Consider the following 19,712-nt stretch of genomic DNA (forward strand, 5'->3'; position numbering starts at 1 on the left):
CAACCACTGAAGATTCCCCCACCTTGTCTTCCTTCAACCACTTCTCAAGCAGCTGTTTGCGACCTTGCTGCAACACAGGCCTGCAGAGCTCCAGAGATTCGTACTTGTTCAGTTGTCCCTGGTCAAGCAAGATTCCAAAATACTGCAGTAGAGGAGACGTTTGCCCAGGCTGGGCCGGCACAGTCTGGAATTTGCGGATTGTGTCGGGGGTGCGCAGGATTCCCTGGTTGGAAAACAGTGCAAAACTCAAAGGCCACATTTTGCATCAAAGGAATGACAAATGAAGACGTCAGCTTGACAAATAAAACTTATATCAATCCACAGCAACATTTTCTGCTGATCTAGTTCAACAATCAGCATAGGTCAGTGGCACAACCCCAGGTTGCATACGAGCCACCATCACTATCCCAGGGAAACGTTCATGGGTCACCAGCTTACCTTTGGTGCACTCGCAGCCACCTTTGCAGCCTCGGCATAATTGCCTTGAGTGAACAGGGTGCTAAACTTCCGGGCAAAGAGCTCGTCAGCCCCGGACAAGTTGTTGCGAACAGCGAGGCGGAAGGCCAAGTCTGGATTCTGCAGCACGTTGTTCACATAGGGAATGAGATTCTCTTCCTCCACACAAACAGACAGCACCTGCAAGAGGACAATCCACCGTAAGTGAAAATTCAACAATGGGCTGATACTCGTGAAGTCCCTCACCTTTTGGGTGGTACAAGTAATAGATCTGTGCAATATGAAAGCTAAAACAGCAATCACTTTTGAAATATCACACACACAATCCAACTAAGATGGTTGCCATGGCATCATAATTCAGCCAATCACAGCAGTGATCCAATAATGTTGAGAAAATATTTAGGGATAGATATCTGCAATATGAAAGCTGAATGTTCAATGATTTTTGAAATATCACATACATACAAGTACTGTGCATAGTCGGTCGTTCATTTTAATGTTCCTAGTCTGACCTTGTTGGAGGGGCAGTGGACAATTACACAGACTGGCAGGGTAGTCACCCCGAGTGATTTTCCCAAACCGTTATTTGGGTGGCGTATAGGTAACTGACAGCTGCCTCACTCCTAAAATTTTAAACAGGTTATGTGCACAAAGCAAAAAAAAAAATGCCCACTGCTAATTCAAATATCTCTGCCCTGGAAACATGGGGACAAGAAGTGTACTGTAAAGGGTGTGGACTTGTAATACTCTCCCACCTGGAGTGGTACGACAGGATACACATTTACATGCAGAGTATGCATCTCCCCCCCCCCCCCCCCCCCCCGCATGTCCGTACATTTTGCCACGCCACCTGTGATATAATCCTGTTGTTGACTTATTGCTGCGACAGACAATCAGTGACATGGTTCTTTTAACAAATAAATCACCAAAGTGTAAAAGAAACTCACCAGATTGACATACTGAGTTAAGAAAGTAAACCCAAGTCAAGGAAAAAATATATATTCCATATTAAATGCCAAGTCTGTGTATATATATATATATATACATATCTATATATGTCGGGGGCCATGGGGGGCCATGGGGGGCACACCACGTGACACAGGGCACCTGAGAAATATATATTTAATTGTGTCTTTCTTTTGCTTGCTTCAAAAAAAAAACTAGATTCACTGCAAAACATGTTGATTCATGGCTCGGTCATATCCAACCTTGGGGACATTTTTTCACCATCTTCTAAGGAAGAAAGTTATGGGAATAGTTGTAAGTTAACCTCGAACAGGGTTTTGATGTAATATGTATCCCTTGATCTCTGTGTGCCTGGCTTCTTGTGTTTTACTGCCAAATGTAAACCCCATTGAACTTTATTATGGGAACGCATCCTTGGGCCTTGGAAAGCCCAACTCGTTTGGAATTAAAGCCTGAGAAATATCTTCCTTTTTGTGTCTTCAAAGGCCCTCTCTTGTCTGAGGTCATAATTAGCGCAGCGTTTTTTCTGTTATTTCATGTATATAACAAATTGTATTTTGCTGAGTTTTTAGTGTGGCTTGGACTTGCAGGTCCTGCGTGACAGGGCCCTGCGATTTCAAGGCGTGCTCCACAATATTGTGTTTGCTCGATTTTTCATTAAACCTCATTTGCTGCTTCAAGGTGCCTCTTCTTGAGTTCCAAAGGGGGGGCCAACCCGTCATATATACATATATATATATATATATCTATATATCTATATATCTATATATCTATCTATATATCTATATATCTATCTATATATCTATCTATATATCTATATATCTATATATCTATACATCTATATATCTATATATGAAGAGCTCTTTTCCAAAACGCTATAAATCCATTTGGAGCATTTTGTGTAAAATGAGAATTTCTGCACAGCAAAGAAAATAAAGCAAACTTCCTTTTTTTTCTGTTTCAATGTTTAATATGCAAATATTAGAACATATCAAAGAACAAACTGAAAATCTAGTAATCTTTTTTCACAACAAATTAACAAAAACAATGAAGTTTTTTTCCAAAACGCTATATATCCACAGTGTGACAGTTCTTAAAAAACACCACAAGTCCAATGATGGACGTTTCTCAATGTCAGACTTGCATTGGAATGCAGGTCAGCCCTGTCCGGGCTCTTCATCACTGCTGGCTGCATCAGCCTCGCTCACCACTGACAAAGCAGAATCATAGAACGCCCGGACTTCGTCTGATGCTCCTATTTCCGCAAGGAGTGAAAACACATCACGCTTCTTTGCCTCTTTTACAGTGGTCTGCATTGGTAATGGATCAGGTCTGAATTCAGCCCATTTCTTGCCCCGTTTCAAAACACTGTGGTGGCAGTATTCAGCACTGTAGGAGGTTTTAAAACCCACTTGGCCATTTGTGAATTCTAGCATGCGGGCCGCACTAATTTTGAAGGTTTTCTTCGTCCTCACATGATGTTTGGTTGCTGATCGGTAATCAAACGACTGCCAGTCCTTTCCATACACGTAGACATTCCCAAATGTTTTCAAAATTGAGCAGTACTCTTCTGGGAGCAGGATGGTGTCCACTTTCCTAACTCTCTGTTCAATTCTCCCAAATACTCTATCTGCTGGTAAAAAGCTGTGCCCCCTAATTGGAAAGGTGTACTCAATCCTGAGACCAGGAATTGTTTGCTGAAGTGCCAAGAGCATGGATGCCATATTCATATTCTTATTTTGTCCAAAACATGAATCGCTGAACAAGCGAAGGCTTTTTTTCTCCCGAAGCGGACCATTGAGTTGGTGGCGGAAGCAATGATCCAGTGCGGAAGCTGTCATATTGCTGTCCTTTTTGTTTTGATTTTCCAGCCAGACATAAAGGTGGACATCCTCCTTGAGCTGTTTGCTCTCCTTACCATGATGCACAACAACACCAAACAGGTAAAGGTAGAGTTGTCTGGAATAATAGGCTTGGCCTATTGGTGTTTTGGGCAAAATTAGATTTTGCATCATGTCGAAGCAAACAGTCATGGAGTCCTCTTCGTCCCTTCCCAGCTGGTCATAGAATGCTCGTGCTCTTCGCCGATGCAAAATGAACAAGGCTGTTTCATTTTGCTTTTCAGCTTCTGACATGTTTGGATCCTTTATTCTCATCCTGTATTTGGCACAATTGGAACAGGCATCTGTGGCAGGATGGCCAAAGCCAAGGTTGAATTGGGATGAGAAAACAGAATAGTACAGAGAGTAGCTGGTTTGGGCGTGGTTTTGTGCCTCAAACAGCTGGTGCATTTTGTGCACACTCAAGTCAGTGGGGAGATATTTTCGCCCTGGAGCCCCCCTACGGCCGTAATGACTGGCCCTGCAGGTGAATGTTCCAATGTGATTGGAGATCAGATCCCTCTTGCTGTTGTTGATGTCTACTTTTCGGGCGCCTCCCCTTCTTTCTGGGCGAGCCTCAGCAGTCTCCGCGTAATATCGGGCCACCCGGGACACTCTGTCCTTGCTGATCCCTGAAAAAATCAAAAGAATAATGCAATACCTGGTATAAAATGGCTAATATCGTATGGGGTGCAGGGGGATCAATCTTGTGGAACCGATAGACAGAAATAATTTTGACTGTGGCTGTTTTAATCAGCCCAGCAAAGTTGCAACCACCTCGATTCCGACGTAGAATCTGCCTGGAGATGCTGTGAATCGGTGCTAACAATTTTTTTATGCATGATCGCTGACATACGTGGATTATGTAAATACAGTGAAACCTTGACTTACGAGTTTAATTCGTTGTGACCGAGCTCGTAACTCAATTTGCTCGTTTCTCAAATTAAATTTCCCCATTAAAATGCATTGAAATGCTATTAATCCGTTCCAGCCCGCCAAAAACCACACCAATTTTTTTTTAAATATACAGTATATATAAAAATATCTCGCGCTTTATATTTCACCTGTATGCAGCATACAAGTTGGCAGGATGGCCTGGACTGGAGGTACGCACACTTGACTCTAAACTGTCCAGCCTGGGTTTGAATCCCAACCCAGCTATAACCTGTCATGGGTGAATCACAGGCAGGGTGATTCATCAATGTGTGTACCGCTAAACTGGGCGCCCCGTTTGCGTCCCATTAGTTGTTGGATGTTAAGGATCTCATCGTGTCTTCCACAAAGAGAAGGCGAGCTATCGCCGGCACTCTCAACAAGTTGTGGCCTGGCATGCTCTTCTCCTCTGCCGTTATATACGTCCTCCTCGGCATCTTTTTCCAGAAGAGCCCTGTCTCGTCACAGTTGAAGATTTGCTGGGGGATGTATCGTTCGGCTTCTATCAGTTCAGCAAAAGTTATAATAAAATCTTCAGCTGCCTTCACATCCGAGCTTGCTGCCTCACCATGCCTGACGACGGAGTGAATGCCGGTCCTCTTCTTAAAATCAAACCATCCCCGACTGGCTTTGAATGACTTCCGATGCCTTGTCCGTTGATGTTCCCGCCGTCTGCTGCACCAAATTCCCGTAAATGTCTCGTGCCTTCTCACACATGATGCTCTCGGTCACGGTATCTCCTGCGAGCTGCTTCTCCGTCAACCACACAAACAACAACTTCTCCATCTCTTCATGGATAGAGGTCCGGAGCTTTGAAATAATCGTAACGCCCTTGGCTGGCGTTATAGCCTTTATCGACTCCTTCTGCTTCAAAATCGTACATATCGTAGAAGTACTACGATCGTACTGCCTCACCAAGTCGACAACACGCACACCTCGCTCGTGTTTTTCGACGATTGCGTGTTTTATATCCAAGCACATCATCCTCTTCTTCTTCTCAGTACTGCCCTTGGCACTCAATTTCTTAGGACCCATGGTTAAAACTAAGAAATTTTCCAAAATAACCAAAATGCGAAAACAAAGCAGCAGCGATATACGGCAGAGATGCTTGCACAGCAAGATAACCACGTGACCGGAACCCACCTGGTGGCGGGTGGCGTAAGCTCGTAACTCAGATCTCGGCTCGCATCTCAAAGCAAAAAACCGCCCGAGCGACGGCTCGTATCTCGGAAAACTCGTAAGTTGGTGCACTCGTAAGTCAAGGTTTCACTGTATTTTAAATGTTATCTGTTGTGGAGAATCTGGGTGCATGCATAATGGTGTGCAAATAGTAAACGCGAATAACATTCAATGAGCTTCCAGATGAAAGATATCTGCAATGGAAACAATACAAAAACTCACCCAGTACTGAGACGAATGTGTCTTTACAAACAGGAAGCTTGTCTGGGTGGTTCACCGTCAGCAGACTGAACTGCGCGGAAACATTCCTGTTTTTCCTTCTGCCAACTGTATCCACCTTCTTGCGATGCCGCTTAACAGACGTGATTGTCATCAGCTGCAGAAATTCCCTGTCCTGATCTGCTTTCTTTGAGTTTCCGTATAATTTGTCAAAGTTCAGTCTGAGGTCGTCTTCTGTGAGCTTATCAGCGTGACAACGATTTTGATTTTTTTCAGCGGTGTGTTTACATGCCACAGTTGGAACTTTACCAGCACCAGAATGGCGAATTTTCTTAGCTTTTTCCCGTTCATGGTTGTCCTTATTCAACTTACGCTTTCTTCTTCCCGGTGAAAGCACCACTGCTTCGTCCATCCCATCAAAACTGTCCATTTTACAGAAAATTATGTCCAAGAAGATTACGCCACAGTCAAACAACGGAAGTCGCCATGTTGTGGAAAATTCCCCACGGCCCACGTGGATTGGCCGACAGGCAATATCGCGGTTTGGAATAAAAGTGGCATGGCGTTTGTCGCACTTTGCAAAAAAGATCTAAACTGGGCTGCGTAAACTAACGGGAGATATCACGTTTTGAGAAAAAACGAATGTGTGATATTGACCGACTATCTGTTCATGAATGTTTGAGCTGGTAATCGCTTTTTTTTTTTTTTGGCGTTTATCGCGTTTTGGAATAGAGCTCTTCATATCTATATATATCTATATATCTATATATCTATATATATATATAATAAAGCATGCAGTTGTGCCGTACTGGCAGGAGAATGCGCCGTACTGAAGAGCTCTGTGATTTTCAACATGGTCATAGCATGCCACCTTTCCAACAAGTCAGTTCGTCAAATTTCTGCCCCGGTCAACTAAGTGCTCTTATTGTGAAGTGGAAACGTCTTGGAGTAACAACAGCTCAGCCGCGAAGTGGTAGGCAACACAAGCTCACATAACGGGACCACCGAGTGGTGAAGCACGTAAAAATTTGTCCTCAGTTGAAACACTCACGACAGAGTTCCAAAACGCCTCTGGAAGCAACGTCAGCACAACATATGTTCGTCAGGAGCTTCATGAAATGGGTTTCTATGGGTGGGCAGCCACACACAAGCCTAAGATCACCATGCGCAATGTTAAGCGCCGACTGGAGTGGTCTAAAGCTCGCCACCATTGGACTCTGGAGCAGTGGAAACACATTCTCTGGAGTGATGAATCACGCTTCATTCCGGCAGTCTGGAGGAACGAATCTGGGTTTGGCGAATGCCAGGAGAACGCTACCTGCCTGAATGCACAGTGCCAACTATAAAGTTTGGTGGAGGAATAATGGTCTGGGGCTGTTTTTCATGGTTCGGGCTAGGCCCCTTCGTTCAAGTGAAGGGAAATCTTAACGCCACAGCATAAAATGAAATTCTAGACTGCGTGCTTCCAACTTTGTGGCATCAGTTTGGGGAAGGCCTTTTTCTTTTTCAACATGACAATGTCCCCATGCACAAAGCAAAATCCATAAAGAAATGGTTTATCGAGATCAGTGTGGAAGAACTTAACTGGCCTGCACAGAGCTCTGACCTCAACCCCATCAAACACCTTTGGGATGAATTGGAACGTCGACTGCGAGCCAGGCCTAATCACCCAACATCAGTGCCCAACCACACTAATATTCTTGTGGCTGAAGAAGCAAATCCCCACAGCAATGTTCCAACATCTAGAGGAAAACCTTCCCAGAAGAGTGGATGCTGTTATAGCAGCAAGGGGGGGTGGGGGGGTCGGACCAACTCTATATTAATGCCCATGATTTTGGAGCGAGATGTTCGCCGAGCACATACGAGTGTGATGCTCGGATGTCCACATACTCTTGGCCATGTCGTGTACATGTCAAAATTTGACCACTATCTGGACCTAAAGGGCAGCCTGAAAATTCTGATTTTAAATTTACCTTGATAGAGACAGAAATATACTCTGATAAACATCTTTAAATATTCAACTTTTAGAGGAATAAAGCCTAGTGCTGAGTGGCACACACCTAGTACAGTGGTGAGATTTCAAAATATATGGAGATGGTGCACAATGTTACCACACACAAACGTGAATTTTCACCTGGCCCTTGCGGTTCACACCGATAATGCCGCTGGTAGCCTCATGTGGTGCCGTAACGAATATAGTTTCGCCACTAATGCGGTTCATGTAAATGCACACGCCCGACTCCAGGTCATACAGATGGATGTAGCCATACTTCGTGATCAGATAGATAATGTTGTGCCTGCTGCTCACCTGTGGGAACATGTCCAGGTAAGATAAGAAACAATATAGAATTAGTAAACTCAGTGAAGCTATACAATTATATATATATATTTTTTTTAAAGAAAAATATATTTGACCGCAGAACCAATAGATCACCCAAATTACAACCACATCACATGTTGGTTCATTTAAGATGCATTAGAGCAGCAACATACATATTGTTGCGGATATGGGATTTGGCCTCCATCCATATCCGCTTGTAAATATTCCCCTATTTCCCCAATACCCCCCAACTATCCCCAATCCCCCATTCCCTAGTCCCATTGCCTGTAAATAACACTCTGTAGAACCGACCTTCCCCTTTTTCCCCCATTAAATGTCGTGCCCAGGTCCACCGCATCTCACGTAGACAACTTTAGGACCTCTTGCTAGTTATTCTTAGTCTATGTCAGTTAAGGACTCGTTTCCATTAATTCTGACTCTTCGTTGCACCAGAATGTGATTGTATGGCACCAGTAGTGAGTTTAGGACCTCCCCATACCTCCTCCCATCTTCCTCATGAAACAATAACAACAACAACTACAACCGCAGCGGGGGCGGCGCGGCCGCGGTGCGGGGAGTGTGCGTCCTCACACCGGCTTGGTTAGCCGCCATTGCCATGTGCGCCCACGGGGTTACCACGAAGGGGCTGGCTGTCAGCTCCTCGTCAAGGGCGGAGCCCGGTAACCCCCGCACCCAATAAGACGCAACGGGCCGATTCCATCTAGGGCGGAGCTAACGAGCCGAGGGCGTGTCACTCCCCGCCGGATATACGCAGCCACTTACCGGACGTGACGTCAGATGCGCCCCGAGCTTGAAGAAGAACCAGTCGCGACCTCCGAGCGCTGAGAGACCTCCCTGCATCTTTCGGACCGTGTGGATCCTGTCCCTGAGCCAAGAGTGCACCTTGTGCTGTCCACCGACTACCTGCCCTTCCTTGCCATCAATCCCGGTGTGAGTCAGTCTTGTCCCGTTTATCTGTCGTCTGTCGGGGTTACTATAAGACCGTGATTAAGTGCCTATCTTCCTATGCTGTCTCTCTTGTCCTTGTAATCTAACGTTCCGATATATTATAACCTCCTCCGGAGGTCTTGAGAACTGTACCCTTGGTGTCGTGTCATTTTAACCCAGCCGTTGTGTCCTTTCCTCAATTGATTTAACGTAGCGCGACTCGGCCAACGTTCGAGTATAATCGGGTAAACTGTGCAGACGCGGTCATACCAAACCGCTCGGTAAACCAACATCCACAACCGCGTCTGTAACAATATATACACAATCACAAACACGTGTATACATGTATACATACATGGGTTCACAAGTTCCACATATTTGTGGTTGATAAATTGCGACCCGTTTCCATTCGTGGGCCTATGCCCCATGTATTAACGGTTTTTCACGGGCGCAATAATAAATAAATTTCATGAGCTGCAAGCATGACAATTATAAAACCCATCTTTTACCAGCCATGCACAAAGCAGCTGAACATGCACAAAAAACATCTACGAGCCACAAGCATGACCTGCTTCTCCATTTGTGGCTGTGCGATTCACATTTTCACGGCTTTTGTGGCTGCATTAAAATACAGTACGTATTTGAGGCGCACTACCACCGAGCTTCGCGGGATGCCCCACCAGTTATGTAAACAAGTGATCCCTCGCAAGTTATCAAATGAAAACGCTTCATAGCAACGACAACTGTAATTAGCATCTCAATATGACATCTGATAACATCCCCCACAAACAATGGACAGCCTACTTACCCATCACACAACTGAGTTGTTGTTAGGGTTAGCTATACTAACCCTAACCTTAACCCAACTGTAATTAGCATCTCAATGACATAATAGGATAACATCCCCCACAAACAATGGACAGACTACTTACCCCTCACACAACTGAGTTGTTGTTGGGGTTAGCTATACTAACCCTAACCGGTGCACGGTGGTACTAACCGTAACAACCCGAGCAAGTCTAACCCTAATCCACAATGCCCGCATGCATACATATACCCACTGTCTTGAGTCCCAATCATTCTTCGACCTTTGTTTTTTTTCCTCTCATTCTGCTCATTGTTCAATCATGGCTCCCAAGCGCAAGACCAGTGCCAGAGATGTGTCGACAACCAAGAGGCAGAAAAAAGTGATGACCCTGAGCAAAAAATTTGAGCTGCTCGACCGGATTTCAAAAGGAGAGTGCGGCCTCTGTGGGCAGGCATTATGGTGTCAACTAATCCACCATTCGCGACATATGGAAGAGGAAGGCGGTTCATGCAAGTGTTGTAGCCAGCGCTGAATCGAGTACAAAGGTGGTTACCCATGTCCGGGATGTCGACATAGAAAGATTGAAGGCTCTCATAGTATGGATCGAGGACAACGTGCAGAAAAGTATGCCTTGGAGTGGACCTCGCATTCATGCAAACGCAAAAAGGGGACTTCATGCTGAAACCCATTATTCTGTACCGTTCCCTAAACCCACCCACCGAGGACGAGATGGAGGCCATTACAAAGCTCTGAGGAGGAGGAAGAGGTGCGAAGGTCCAACCTCAACAGCCCAGTTCCTGGATGAGGGGCTCCAGGACATGCGGGCATTTACCGACTGGGTGCAAGATGTTGACCCAGTCCTGGAGAGGTACCTGGATGCTGGGCTGCTCCCCTACAAAGAGCTGCATCAAAACGTGGCAATATGCCAGGCAGCTCTCCATTACACATTTTTCCACCCCACTCCCTCCACCTCAAAACAATCAGCACCTTCTCTGGCCTCTCCTGCCTCAATCAGTGCATGCCGTTGCATGGCTTGCTTTACATAGGGCATATTCTACGATCGCATACTAAATATGTTATTATTCTTTTGTAGATGTGGAGGATTGATTACAATAAAGCTCATCATCTTTGAAGAGTTCGTGATTGAAATCTAAAAAATAAAAAAATAACTAACAAATGTGAGTTTCACAGAACGGTATGGTTAAGCACTTTTGATCAAGTGCATTCCTTCAGTAAATTGAAAACGGCACCTGGTGTGGTCGTTTTTTTTTTAATGAAACTAATCATATATGCATTTGCAGTCAAAAACATTTTAAACTTTAAATATTTTCATCTATGAATCAGGAACTGCTGGGAACCTACAACCTATCACCTTTTCCCCATTGAAACAATGGAAAAGCATACATTCAAGGGATTTTCAGACATTTGTGGATTTTCACGATTCGGGAACCAATCCCTCATTTTTCCATTGAAACAATGCCCCGCCAATCGTGATTTCGCAATTGATGGCACTTTCCAGGAACGTAGCGCCCGCGACTAGCAGGGGTTAGACAGTAGCACACCACACCACACATGCTCTGGGCCCAAGGCATCATGCAGTGAAGTGGGTGAAACGTCGCCTGAGACTGGGTCTTCTCTTGCTGATTTGCTTCTATATGTCGAGTAGATCTAGTTTTACTTTGTGGTTGGAAGCAACTTTTTCTTTAAAAAAATGTACAATTTTTTGGGTGGTTGGGATTGTAAAAAAATTTAAGGAAAAGAAAAAGGAGGGGGAGGGGGGAGTGGGGAGGAAGGGTAGGCAGGGAGTGGGGAGGAAGGGTGGGCAGAGAGTGGGGAGGGGGGAAAGGAGGATGGTGCAAACAACAACAACAACAACATGCATTTTAAAGGCCATTTTCCCTGCTAGAGCGGGGGTTAGCCTTGCACCCAACAAACCCACCCGTGGCAATGGGTGAGGTATGCCATACATACAACAGCTCCGACCCTACATTCCCAACAACAACCCTACCTGCATGGCCACAGGGAAATCGTTCTGTGCTTCTGGGGGAAAGAAAACATCCATGGCCTTCTTGGGAAAAGCCTGGTTTCCAGCTGGAGGTTGGCCAACTTCAATAATGTGCAACTAAAAATAAAAAATAAATGAATCAAAAGAATATATACTGAATATATATATTTATACAAAAGCAAGAATCATACACAGCAACTGGTCAAACGGCGCACCTTTCCACCAGCCTGGTTGCGCACAGCAAACGTGAACAACGTCGAGATCTCGGTGTTTCCATCCATTTTGAATTCGGCAAACGAAGCTGCATGGCCCTCAATTGGCTGGGAAACCTTGCGGTCGACCGAGTACAGCTGCATTGCACCGACGACCCGGTTTTGCTGCAGGTGGTTGATGGGGTTGTTGGAACGTTAACGACGCAACAAATACATAATCAAGTAACACAAACCGACCTTCCCATCATTCTGCCCAATGAAAGTCCGCATCTTAAAAAAAAACAAAAACAAAAAAAACTCGCTACGAGCCAGTCGAGCAAAGCGCAGATACCGAGTCTCCACGTACCAGCTCAACACTTAAATTACACCATGTGACGTTCAGAACCACTTGTGCAGCAATTACTACAAATACTGCAGCAAACCTGTGCCGAGATGCCCACAAGCAGCAGCCATTTCTGCTTGGCGTCGGTACGATAGTTGATGATCTGGCAGCCGGCAAGGCTCGGATGCCGGTCGAATATCTTCAGTGGTTGAGAGTCACCTTCCATGCTCCAGTGGTAAATGGCATTGTCAGTTACCAACGCGATGGTGTTTAATGATATCCACTTCCAGAACAGCACATCTTCAGTCATGTTATGCGCCTTCATCTTACTCTTCATCTCAATGTTAAATATCTGAAGAGTCTTTCCAGCTGTTTGATCATGGGGAAGAGGGGTGGGAATAAAAATCAGATTCTTCATTGTACTGTATTTGAAACCACCCTTTTGATGCTGGAAACTACAGATCCATTCAGAACAATTACATTCCTCAAGGAGATTCAAGTTGAAATCAAACCAAAGTCAAATTTAATGAAGTGAGAGTCTTGGATCACTCGAGCAAGCTTTTCATTTTACATCCTTCGATCAAATGCCCAATTAAAACAGCAAAAGCCGATTTGGTCACTTTGCTCAAAATTGCAGGAAAGGAAGGCCACGGCTCATGCACAAAACGAGACACGAAACCACAAACACTCGAGTGAAGGGAGCTTTGTGGATGAGACACGGCCGCCTCCGTTAGGAAAGCCACATAATGGGGGGTGGGAGGGGGGGGGGGGTTAATTGGAGGATGTAAAGTTAAAACAATTTGACCTTTGTCTCACTTCATGGAAATGAAAAGGTTCAGAATAAAGGTGGCCATGGTCAGAAAGATCAATCAAAATCGGTTCAAGTCACTGTAGGTTCCAGCATTGTACGCAGCACCCTCGTTCCCTCAAACAACCATCGGACAATTTAAAATCACGACTCAGGATACCGATTGAAGGCAGAGGAAACCAACGGAGATGCTCGATTGAAGCAAGGTGGAACAAGCACATTGAAAATGAAGTACTCTGCATCGCTGCAGAGATATATAAAGAGGAAGAATTGCAAAAGACATGCTCACAGGATGAGAAAAAGCCGTCCGATGAATCGACAGAGAAACTCGCGCCCCGCCCGGCCCGACACCCAACCCCCGTCCACACCGCCACCGTCACAATCACGACCATACAGCCCCACCCCCCTTGTACAATGGTCTCAAATGCCATCTACAACGGCATTAAAATATTTTTTTGCAAAAGCTAAAAAAAAAAAAAAAGAAGTTTGAATTGAAAAAATAATGAAAAACTGCTACAAGTACCTAGTTTTGAGTAAACATTAAAGTTTAATACCAAAATGAACTTGTAAACTACATCAAAACCAAAGTCAAAACCAGAATTATTCAATTAAAACCAACTTGTACAAGCAGGGCCGTCTGTAGGACAGCTGTGAAGGACAAAAAAATTAAAAAAAAGAAAAAAAAAAGGACTCACCCTCTAAAAGAAAAGCGAGCAAGGAAAAAAATAAACAAAAACAATAAATAAATAAAAAGACAAAAGGGGGATATAGTCAGTAACAAAAATGGCTGCAGACACCAGTCAGTATTTGCTTACATTTAAACAAAAAACAGAACTCAGTTACACCTGTGCTCAGAAATCAACCCCCAGGCCACACTCATATCAGCGGTAGAGCCACTAGCATTCACGTTAACATGTCACAGGTAAAAGCACAATTCTGGAGATAGTCAGCTCAAACACATGCAGATTACTACCTTCAAAAATTGAGAATACGTCATCATACAGGCCCAATGCAAACACTCGCATTGGATTTGTAGTTTGCACAACCAAATCGAACACAACAGGTAGCTTGCTTGCTGGGAAGCAATGACTTCCATTTGTAAAGTGGAAGGTCAAATCGGGTCGAGTTCACCTACAATATGCAAACAAAGTACCTCGTTCAACATACGCACGACGTTCAGGGAGCAAGGTCGGAGATTCACCTTTGAGTGCAATGACCTTGCTGGCAGGGTTCATGATGGCACTCTCCGCAGAGATGGGTCGACGAATGGGATTCGAGGCATCGTTCATGTCGATGATGACTACCTGGGACTGCTCGCCAACCTTCTCGCGCACACAGATGAACTTGTCCGACTCCATGGTCAGGGTGCTGAATCCGATGTTAGCAGGATTGATGCCGATATTTTGGAGCTGTACAGACACGAGAAAAAGTCCAAAATCGAATAGTCAAGCCCTGCAGTGACAAAACATTTCACTGAAAAATTAAAGGCCTCATGTGAAGCAGCATTGCAGTGGGTACAGGAAGTTTGACAAAGGGTTAAATGATTGGGTGATGCGAGACTTTGCACATGTAATAGGTAGATGGCCTTGACTAAAATACAAGTCAGCATTACAAGAGTCCGCAACCAAGCAACGGTGGTCAAATGACCAAGTGGCCAGGTGAGGAGACCTTTGCCTTCCTTAGTTTGCAATGCCGCGCAGCGAGGCCGTGCCGCACAGAATCAATTATTCACTCGGACTCGGTGTGATCGGCACGGCCATTGCATTCCAGCACAAACGTCCTTTATTTGCCCTAAATGCTCTCGACATCAGCAACGATGGAGGTCACAGAATGCGGAGAAATAACCTATCAAAAGGGACCGCAACCAAGCGAGTTTATGCGCCTGACCCACAGCCTGCGCTGTGGATCAGGTGAACTTTGTGCGTTACAGGTGCCACTACACCGGGGTACAAAAGAACCTCGTGGCCACGTCTCAGGGGACACAAGACTGCCCGGTACAGGGAATAATTCCCTCGTCCACAGCAAATGATTTACACAAAACGGTCTCGATTAGGAAAATACGAGGAATGCTGAAAAACAGGACAACCTGCTTTAACCACTCCCAAAGCTCCATTCACATGGAACAATATTTGTACAAAACTATTTTATTTTGGCACATTGTTCAAATGCACAATGTCAATTAGAACAGAAAAGAATCCTGAAACCCAACATTGGACAAATTTTCACAAAACAAAAGCTCATGTAAAAGGACACATGAACCTTCACCCAAACCTCGTGCTATTCCACATCCTGACGAGGTCGCACAACACGCAAATCACGCTTTTTGTACGTTACGTGAACCAATCATTACAAAACGAGAAAAGCAAAATCGGGTTTGAGATCGATCAATAAATAGCTCCTTCACTTTGTAGGACAGGAACAGGAACAGATCGTTATAGGACATCAGTATGCACCGTGACAAAGGTGCAGCTTACAACTATCAGGTGTTTTGTTTTGTTTAGAAAGTCAGGGATGGTGAAAAAGCATGAACAGAATGGACTAGAACATGACAGAGGAAAATGGGGGCACACCAACAGGATGGGGAGGGGGACAACAGTGGGATCCTTGGAGGAACAAGGGACAAGGTGAGGAATAATATCAGAGGAAGAATAGACATGGTGAGGAACGACATCAGAGGAAGAATAGACACGGTGAGGAACGACATCATAGGAAGAATAGACATCAGAGGAAGAATAGACAGTGAGGAGGAACATCTCAGAGGAAGAATAGACACGGTGAGGAACAACATCTCAGGAAGAATGGACATGGTGCGGAACTATATCAGAGGAAGAATGGACAGAGTGAGGAATAACATCACAGAGGAAGAATGGACATTGTGAGGAATGATATCAAAAGAGAGAAGAACTGGAAGGGAACAAACTGGATGATACAAGCTCAACAAGCGTTATGCCTAGGGTCCCCCATCGGGGAAGTGATGAGTTGACAAAGTGGAAGACGCAGAAAACATGCTGTGATATATTTCGCTCACAAGCTTCAGACATACATGGAGGCGGCCATCTTGGATTTTGACGTGGCGACCAAATTTTCAACAGCGTTCTTCCTTATGCCTAGATACACCCACACACCAGATTAGAAGTTAGTAGTTCGTTTATTAGTCCGCTACCGGTGTACACCGGAGGGGACTATAGGTTTGCACGCCATCCCTCTGTCAGTCCGTCACGCAAAGAACAGTTTTCCGGACTTTTTTCTAAACGCTTAACGCTAAAGCTTTCAAACTTGGCACATGGTTTCCTCATAAGTTACAGGTCAAGTTCGAACTTCACGACGGTTCGATCATTTTTGACAAAGTTATGCACTTTGAACTTTGGGAATTCTGATAATTCTGATGATCCTTAATTCAGTGCCATTTTAAGTTTTAATTTCCTTTAAAAAAAGATTCTCTGCAATAATTGGACCGATTGAGATCAAATTTTCACCGTAGGAGGGACTCGGTCTGTAGAATATTTTAATGGTAATTATGACGTCACAGGTCAGGTGGTTCGGCCGCCATATTGTTCCTTTTTCTCTGCAACGGCTTAACAGATTGAGGCCAAACTTTGCAGACAGAATCGCATACCCATGACGAACAAAAAAGTCAGCGAGCATGACGTCATGCATCACATGGTTTCAGAGTTGACGTTTTTAAGCTTGAACCTTTAAAACCGAGCTCCCCCCTCATTTTTGATCCAATCATTACAAAACGAGAAAAGCAAAATCGGGTGAAACTTTGGGAATTTGGAAAAATTTTGGAAATTCCAAAAAAAAAAAATTCCAAAAACTTTGGAAAAAACGCGAACGTCAACAGCTTGACAGATCTGTTCAGCATGTCATTCTACTAAAATGTCCTTTTGGAATTTGCGATAGGGCACGTGGTTTGGCAGATATCGTTAATTAAACGAAAATATTTTTTAAAAATGGATATCTCGTTTATTCTAGAGTTCTCAAGCCGCAACGCGCGTCCTCAGCCTCGTCTCGCGAACGTCAACAGCGTGACACAGCGCGTGCTTTACGGAGGGGCGGAGCCAGGCCGAGCAACATCTATATGCACATCGATCATGAACCGGAAAATATAATAAATTATTGATATTTAGCGACTCGAAAAGTTCTTTATCAACAACTTATTTTCTCGTGCTTCTGCTGACCTGTCTGCAAGGTGAATAAATCGAAGTCCCGAGTGCGAATCACAGGTGAGCCCGCCCTGAGGTAATTTGCGATTGGGAACGATTCAGAACCTGTGGGTGAATAACCCTTTTTAATTTCCCCAAGTTTTCCAGACGACAGACTGCCGGTAGGGGACATGTATTGCAGCGCAATACTCAGAATGCTTTTTTTCAAGATATTCAGCTCACAAGGTTCAGACATACATGGCGTCAGACATACATGGCGGCGGCCATCTGGGATTTTGACGTGGGTTGCAACCACACACCAAATTCGAATGCGGACCTTCGCTTACGCATGCACGCACACACACACGCAAGCACACATGGAGGGGAAAACCATAGTCCCCCTTTCGCTCCGCGGTGCGACGGGGGACAAAAAGCAAGGGGAGGGGAAAACTTGGGAGGAACCGGAAATGGAACAAAAATAAGTGAGGGGGATGACGGACATTTCTTCAGGTTGTAGTTCAGCCATCTGACGATTTGTGGAGCGGGGAGCGGCAGGAATGGGGGGGGGGGGCACTAGGACAACCAACGATATGAAATGGAAAAATTCTAAGACTTGGTAATCCTGTGGACATTTGAGTAGAAGGATTGTATCGGGTTTCAGAGCAATGGGTTGGAAAATAAGGAACGAGTAGGGAACCAAAGTGTCAGGAGGCAACTCCACTCCACCTGGAAGCCCCCATGATCCAAAATCAAAACCAGTGATTATGCGGCCTCCCGTCTCGCATTCGTGTGCCAGGTTTCAGAAAAATTAGCCAGGTGATAATGGAGTAACAGCAAAAAGAGCAAACGGTTAATGCAGACAAACACACCACGACCCATTTTACAAGTTCATCGTCAAGAATAGAGGAATATGACCTAGAGAATGAAAACAAACGCGAGCGAGGGAAAGGATAACATAGAAAGGAAGGTGTGAGCTTGCGCAAGGTTTAGGAGGTTAGAAGAGATCACGAGTAAGGATGGAGAGGGTGACGAAAAGCCATTTTGAAGCCCTGAGAGAAAAATGTGATTGAATAGACTGATGAAGTAGGTTCCAGTTGAGAGCAGAGGGACAAATGAGGGGAGATGATCAGAGCCTGGATTTTGGAAGTGTCACCTGGAATGGGATACCGACAGACCACGCGTGCCCTGCAGAAACAATCGGGGAGTGGGGGTGGGGGGAGGGGTGTGAAGACGAATGTACGGGGGACAGAACAAGAAAAGGGCCGAGGGTTCAAGGTGGTAAAAAAAAAAATTAAAAAATAATAATAAAAAAAAAACCTAAAAAAAAAACCGAGGTCACCTAACCAGTCTGCGATGCAAGACCAATGGGCTCGGCTTCATTGAGATTCCGAGGATCGAGGAACTTGATTTCCACAGCATCAATAAGTGCAGGGTGTGATGCTGGAGCCACAAGGAAAAAGCAGTACTCCAAGCTGCAGATGAAGACCGAGCAAACATTGAAAAGTTAAGATTTGCCGAGCAAAGATGGAGGTTGCCCAGTTGGAAATCGGCTTTGGATATATGGTTTGGCCAAGAAAGATCACTTCAAGAGGATTTACTAAGGAAGTATTTTTGGGAGGGTTCAAATGGTCCTTTGAGATGCAGGGCGATTGTGAGATTTGCTGGGGTTGAAAGACATTCCAAGTTTTGGAGCATCTTGTATTTGCGTCAAGGTCCGCAGAAGGAAAGAGCTGCCGCTTGCCTATCTGAAAGATGAGGGATCTTACAGCAGAGGGTAGACTCATCAGCAAAGAGGTAAGCAGCATTTAAGAAAATCTGAAATATGGATAACGATTAACAGGATTGGGCCCAAGACCGTCTTGGAACGCTGCAGCCTTCCAAGAGAAGGGGAGATCAGAGGAAAATGGAACTACAATGCAAAGTGTAACAGTGGAGGAAGTCAGTAAGCAGAGAGGTGCCATTTGATGCCAAAGACAGAGTTTGAAAAACAAGATGGGCCATCAACATGCGTCCAATGCTCGATACTGTTTCAGAGAGACGGCCATCGATCTAGTTTGATATGAAGGACCTGCATCCATTGTTGATAGAGCAGAAGCAGCATGTCCAGGTGCAAACAGCAGTGCTTCTACCCAAAATCTAAATCAGTGGGTGGGGGGGGGGGGGATAAAACATTTCAGTCCAAATTACATCTTTAATAGAACAAAAAGAAGTGAATGGCACAACTAACATTTGCTGCTTTGGCAACTGTTTGACAAGTTTATCACCATGACAGCCCCATATTGCAGGCAGGCCGCAATCTCTTCAGTTGAGCCGTCTATCCACCGAGACTTCAATGGGCTTCCCATCTAAAATAATCATCCAACTGTTACGTACCTGCTGCACTTTGTGCATCAACAACCTTAGGGGAAGCCTGGAAGGTGCACGGATGAAAACGCCACCTGAGAGAACCACGTTGAACTGAATACAAGCAGTGAAGGAACAAATCTTTCAATCCTCGCAAATAACACTCAA

The 19,712-nt window shown here is 44.9% G+C and overlaps 1 protein-coding gene across 2 annotated transcripts in view; it reads right to left on the reverse strand.

Moving 5' to 3' along the window:
• Positions 1-19,712, reverse strand: part of LOC137439392 (clathrin heavy chain 1) — a 53,456-nt gene that overhangs the window by 27,842 nt on the left and 5,902 nt on the right. For both annotated transcript variants that reach the window (XM_068135114.2, XM_068135113.2), the window contains exons 2-8: positions 14,258-14,465; positions 12,349-12,617; positions 11,930-12,091; positions 11,718-11,831; positions 7,768-7,941; positions 439-636; positions 23-223 (exon numbers count right to left, since the gene is read on the reverse strand). In XM_068135114.2, coding sequence (XP_067991215.1) covers positions 23-223; positions 439-636; positions 7,768-7,941; positions 11,718-11,831; positions 11,930-12,091; positions 12,349-12,617; positions 14,258-14,465 — 1,326 coding nt within the window. The remainder of the gene's footprint in view (positions 1-22; positions 224-438; positions 637-7,767; positions 7,942-11,717; positions 11,832-11,929; positions 12,092-12,348; positions 12,618-14,257; positions 14,466-19,712) is intronic.

The sequence above is a fragment of the Myxine glutinosa genome, chromosome 14 (genome assembly GCF_964187855.1).
Source record: "Myxine glutinosa chromosome 14, kmMyxGlut1.1, whole genome shotgun sequence".
NCBI classification, from domain to species: domain Eukaryota; kingdom Metazoa; phylum Chordata; class Myxini; order Myxiniformes; family Myxinidae; genus Myxine; species Myxine glutinosa.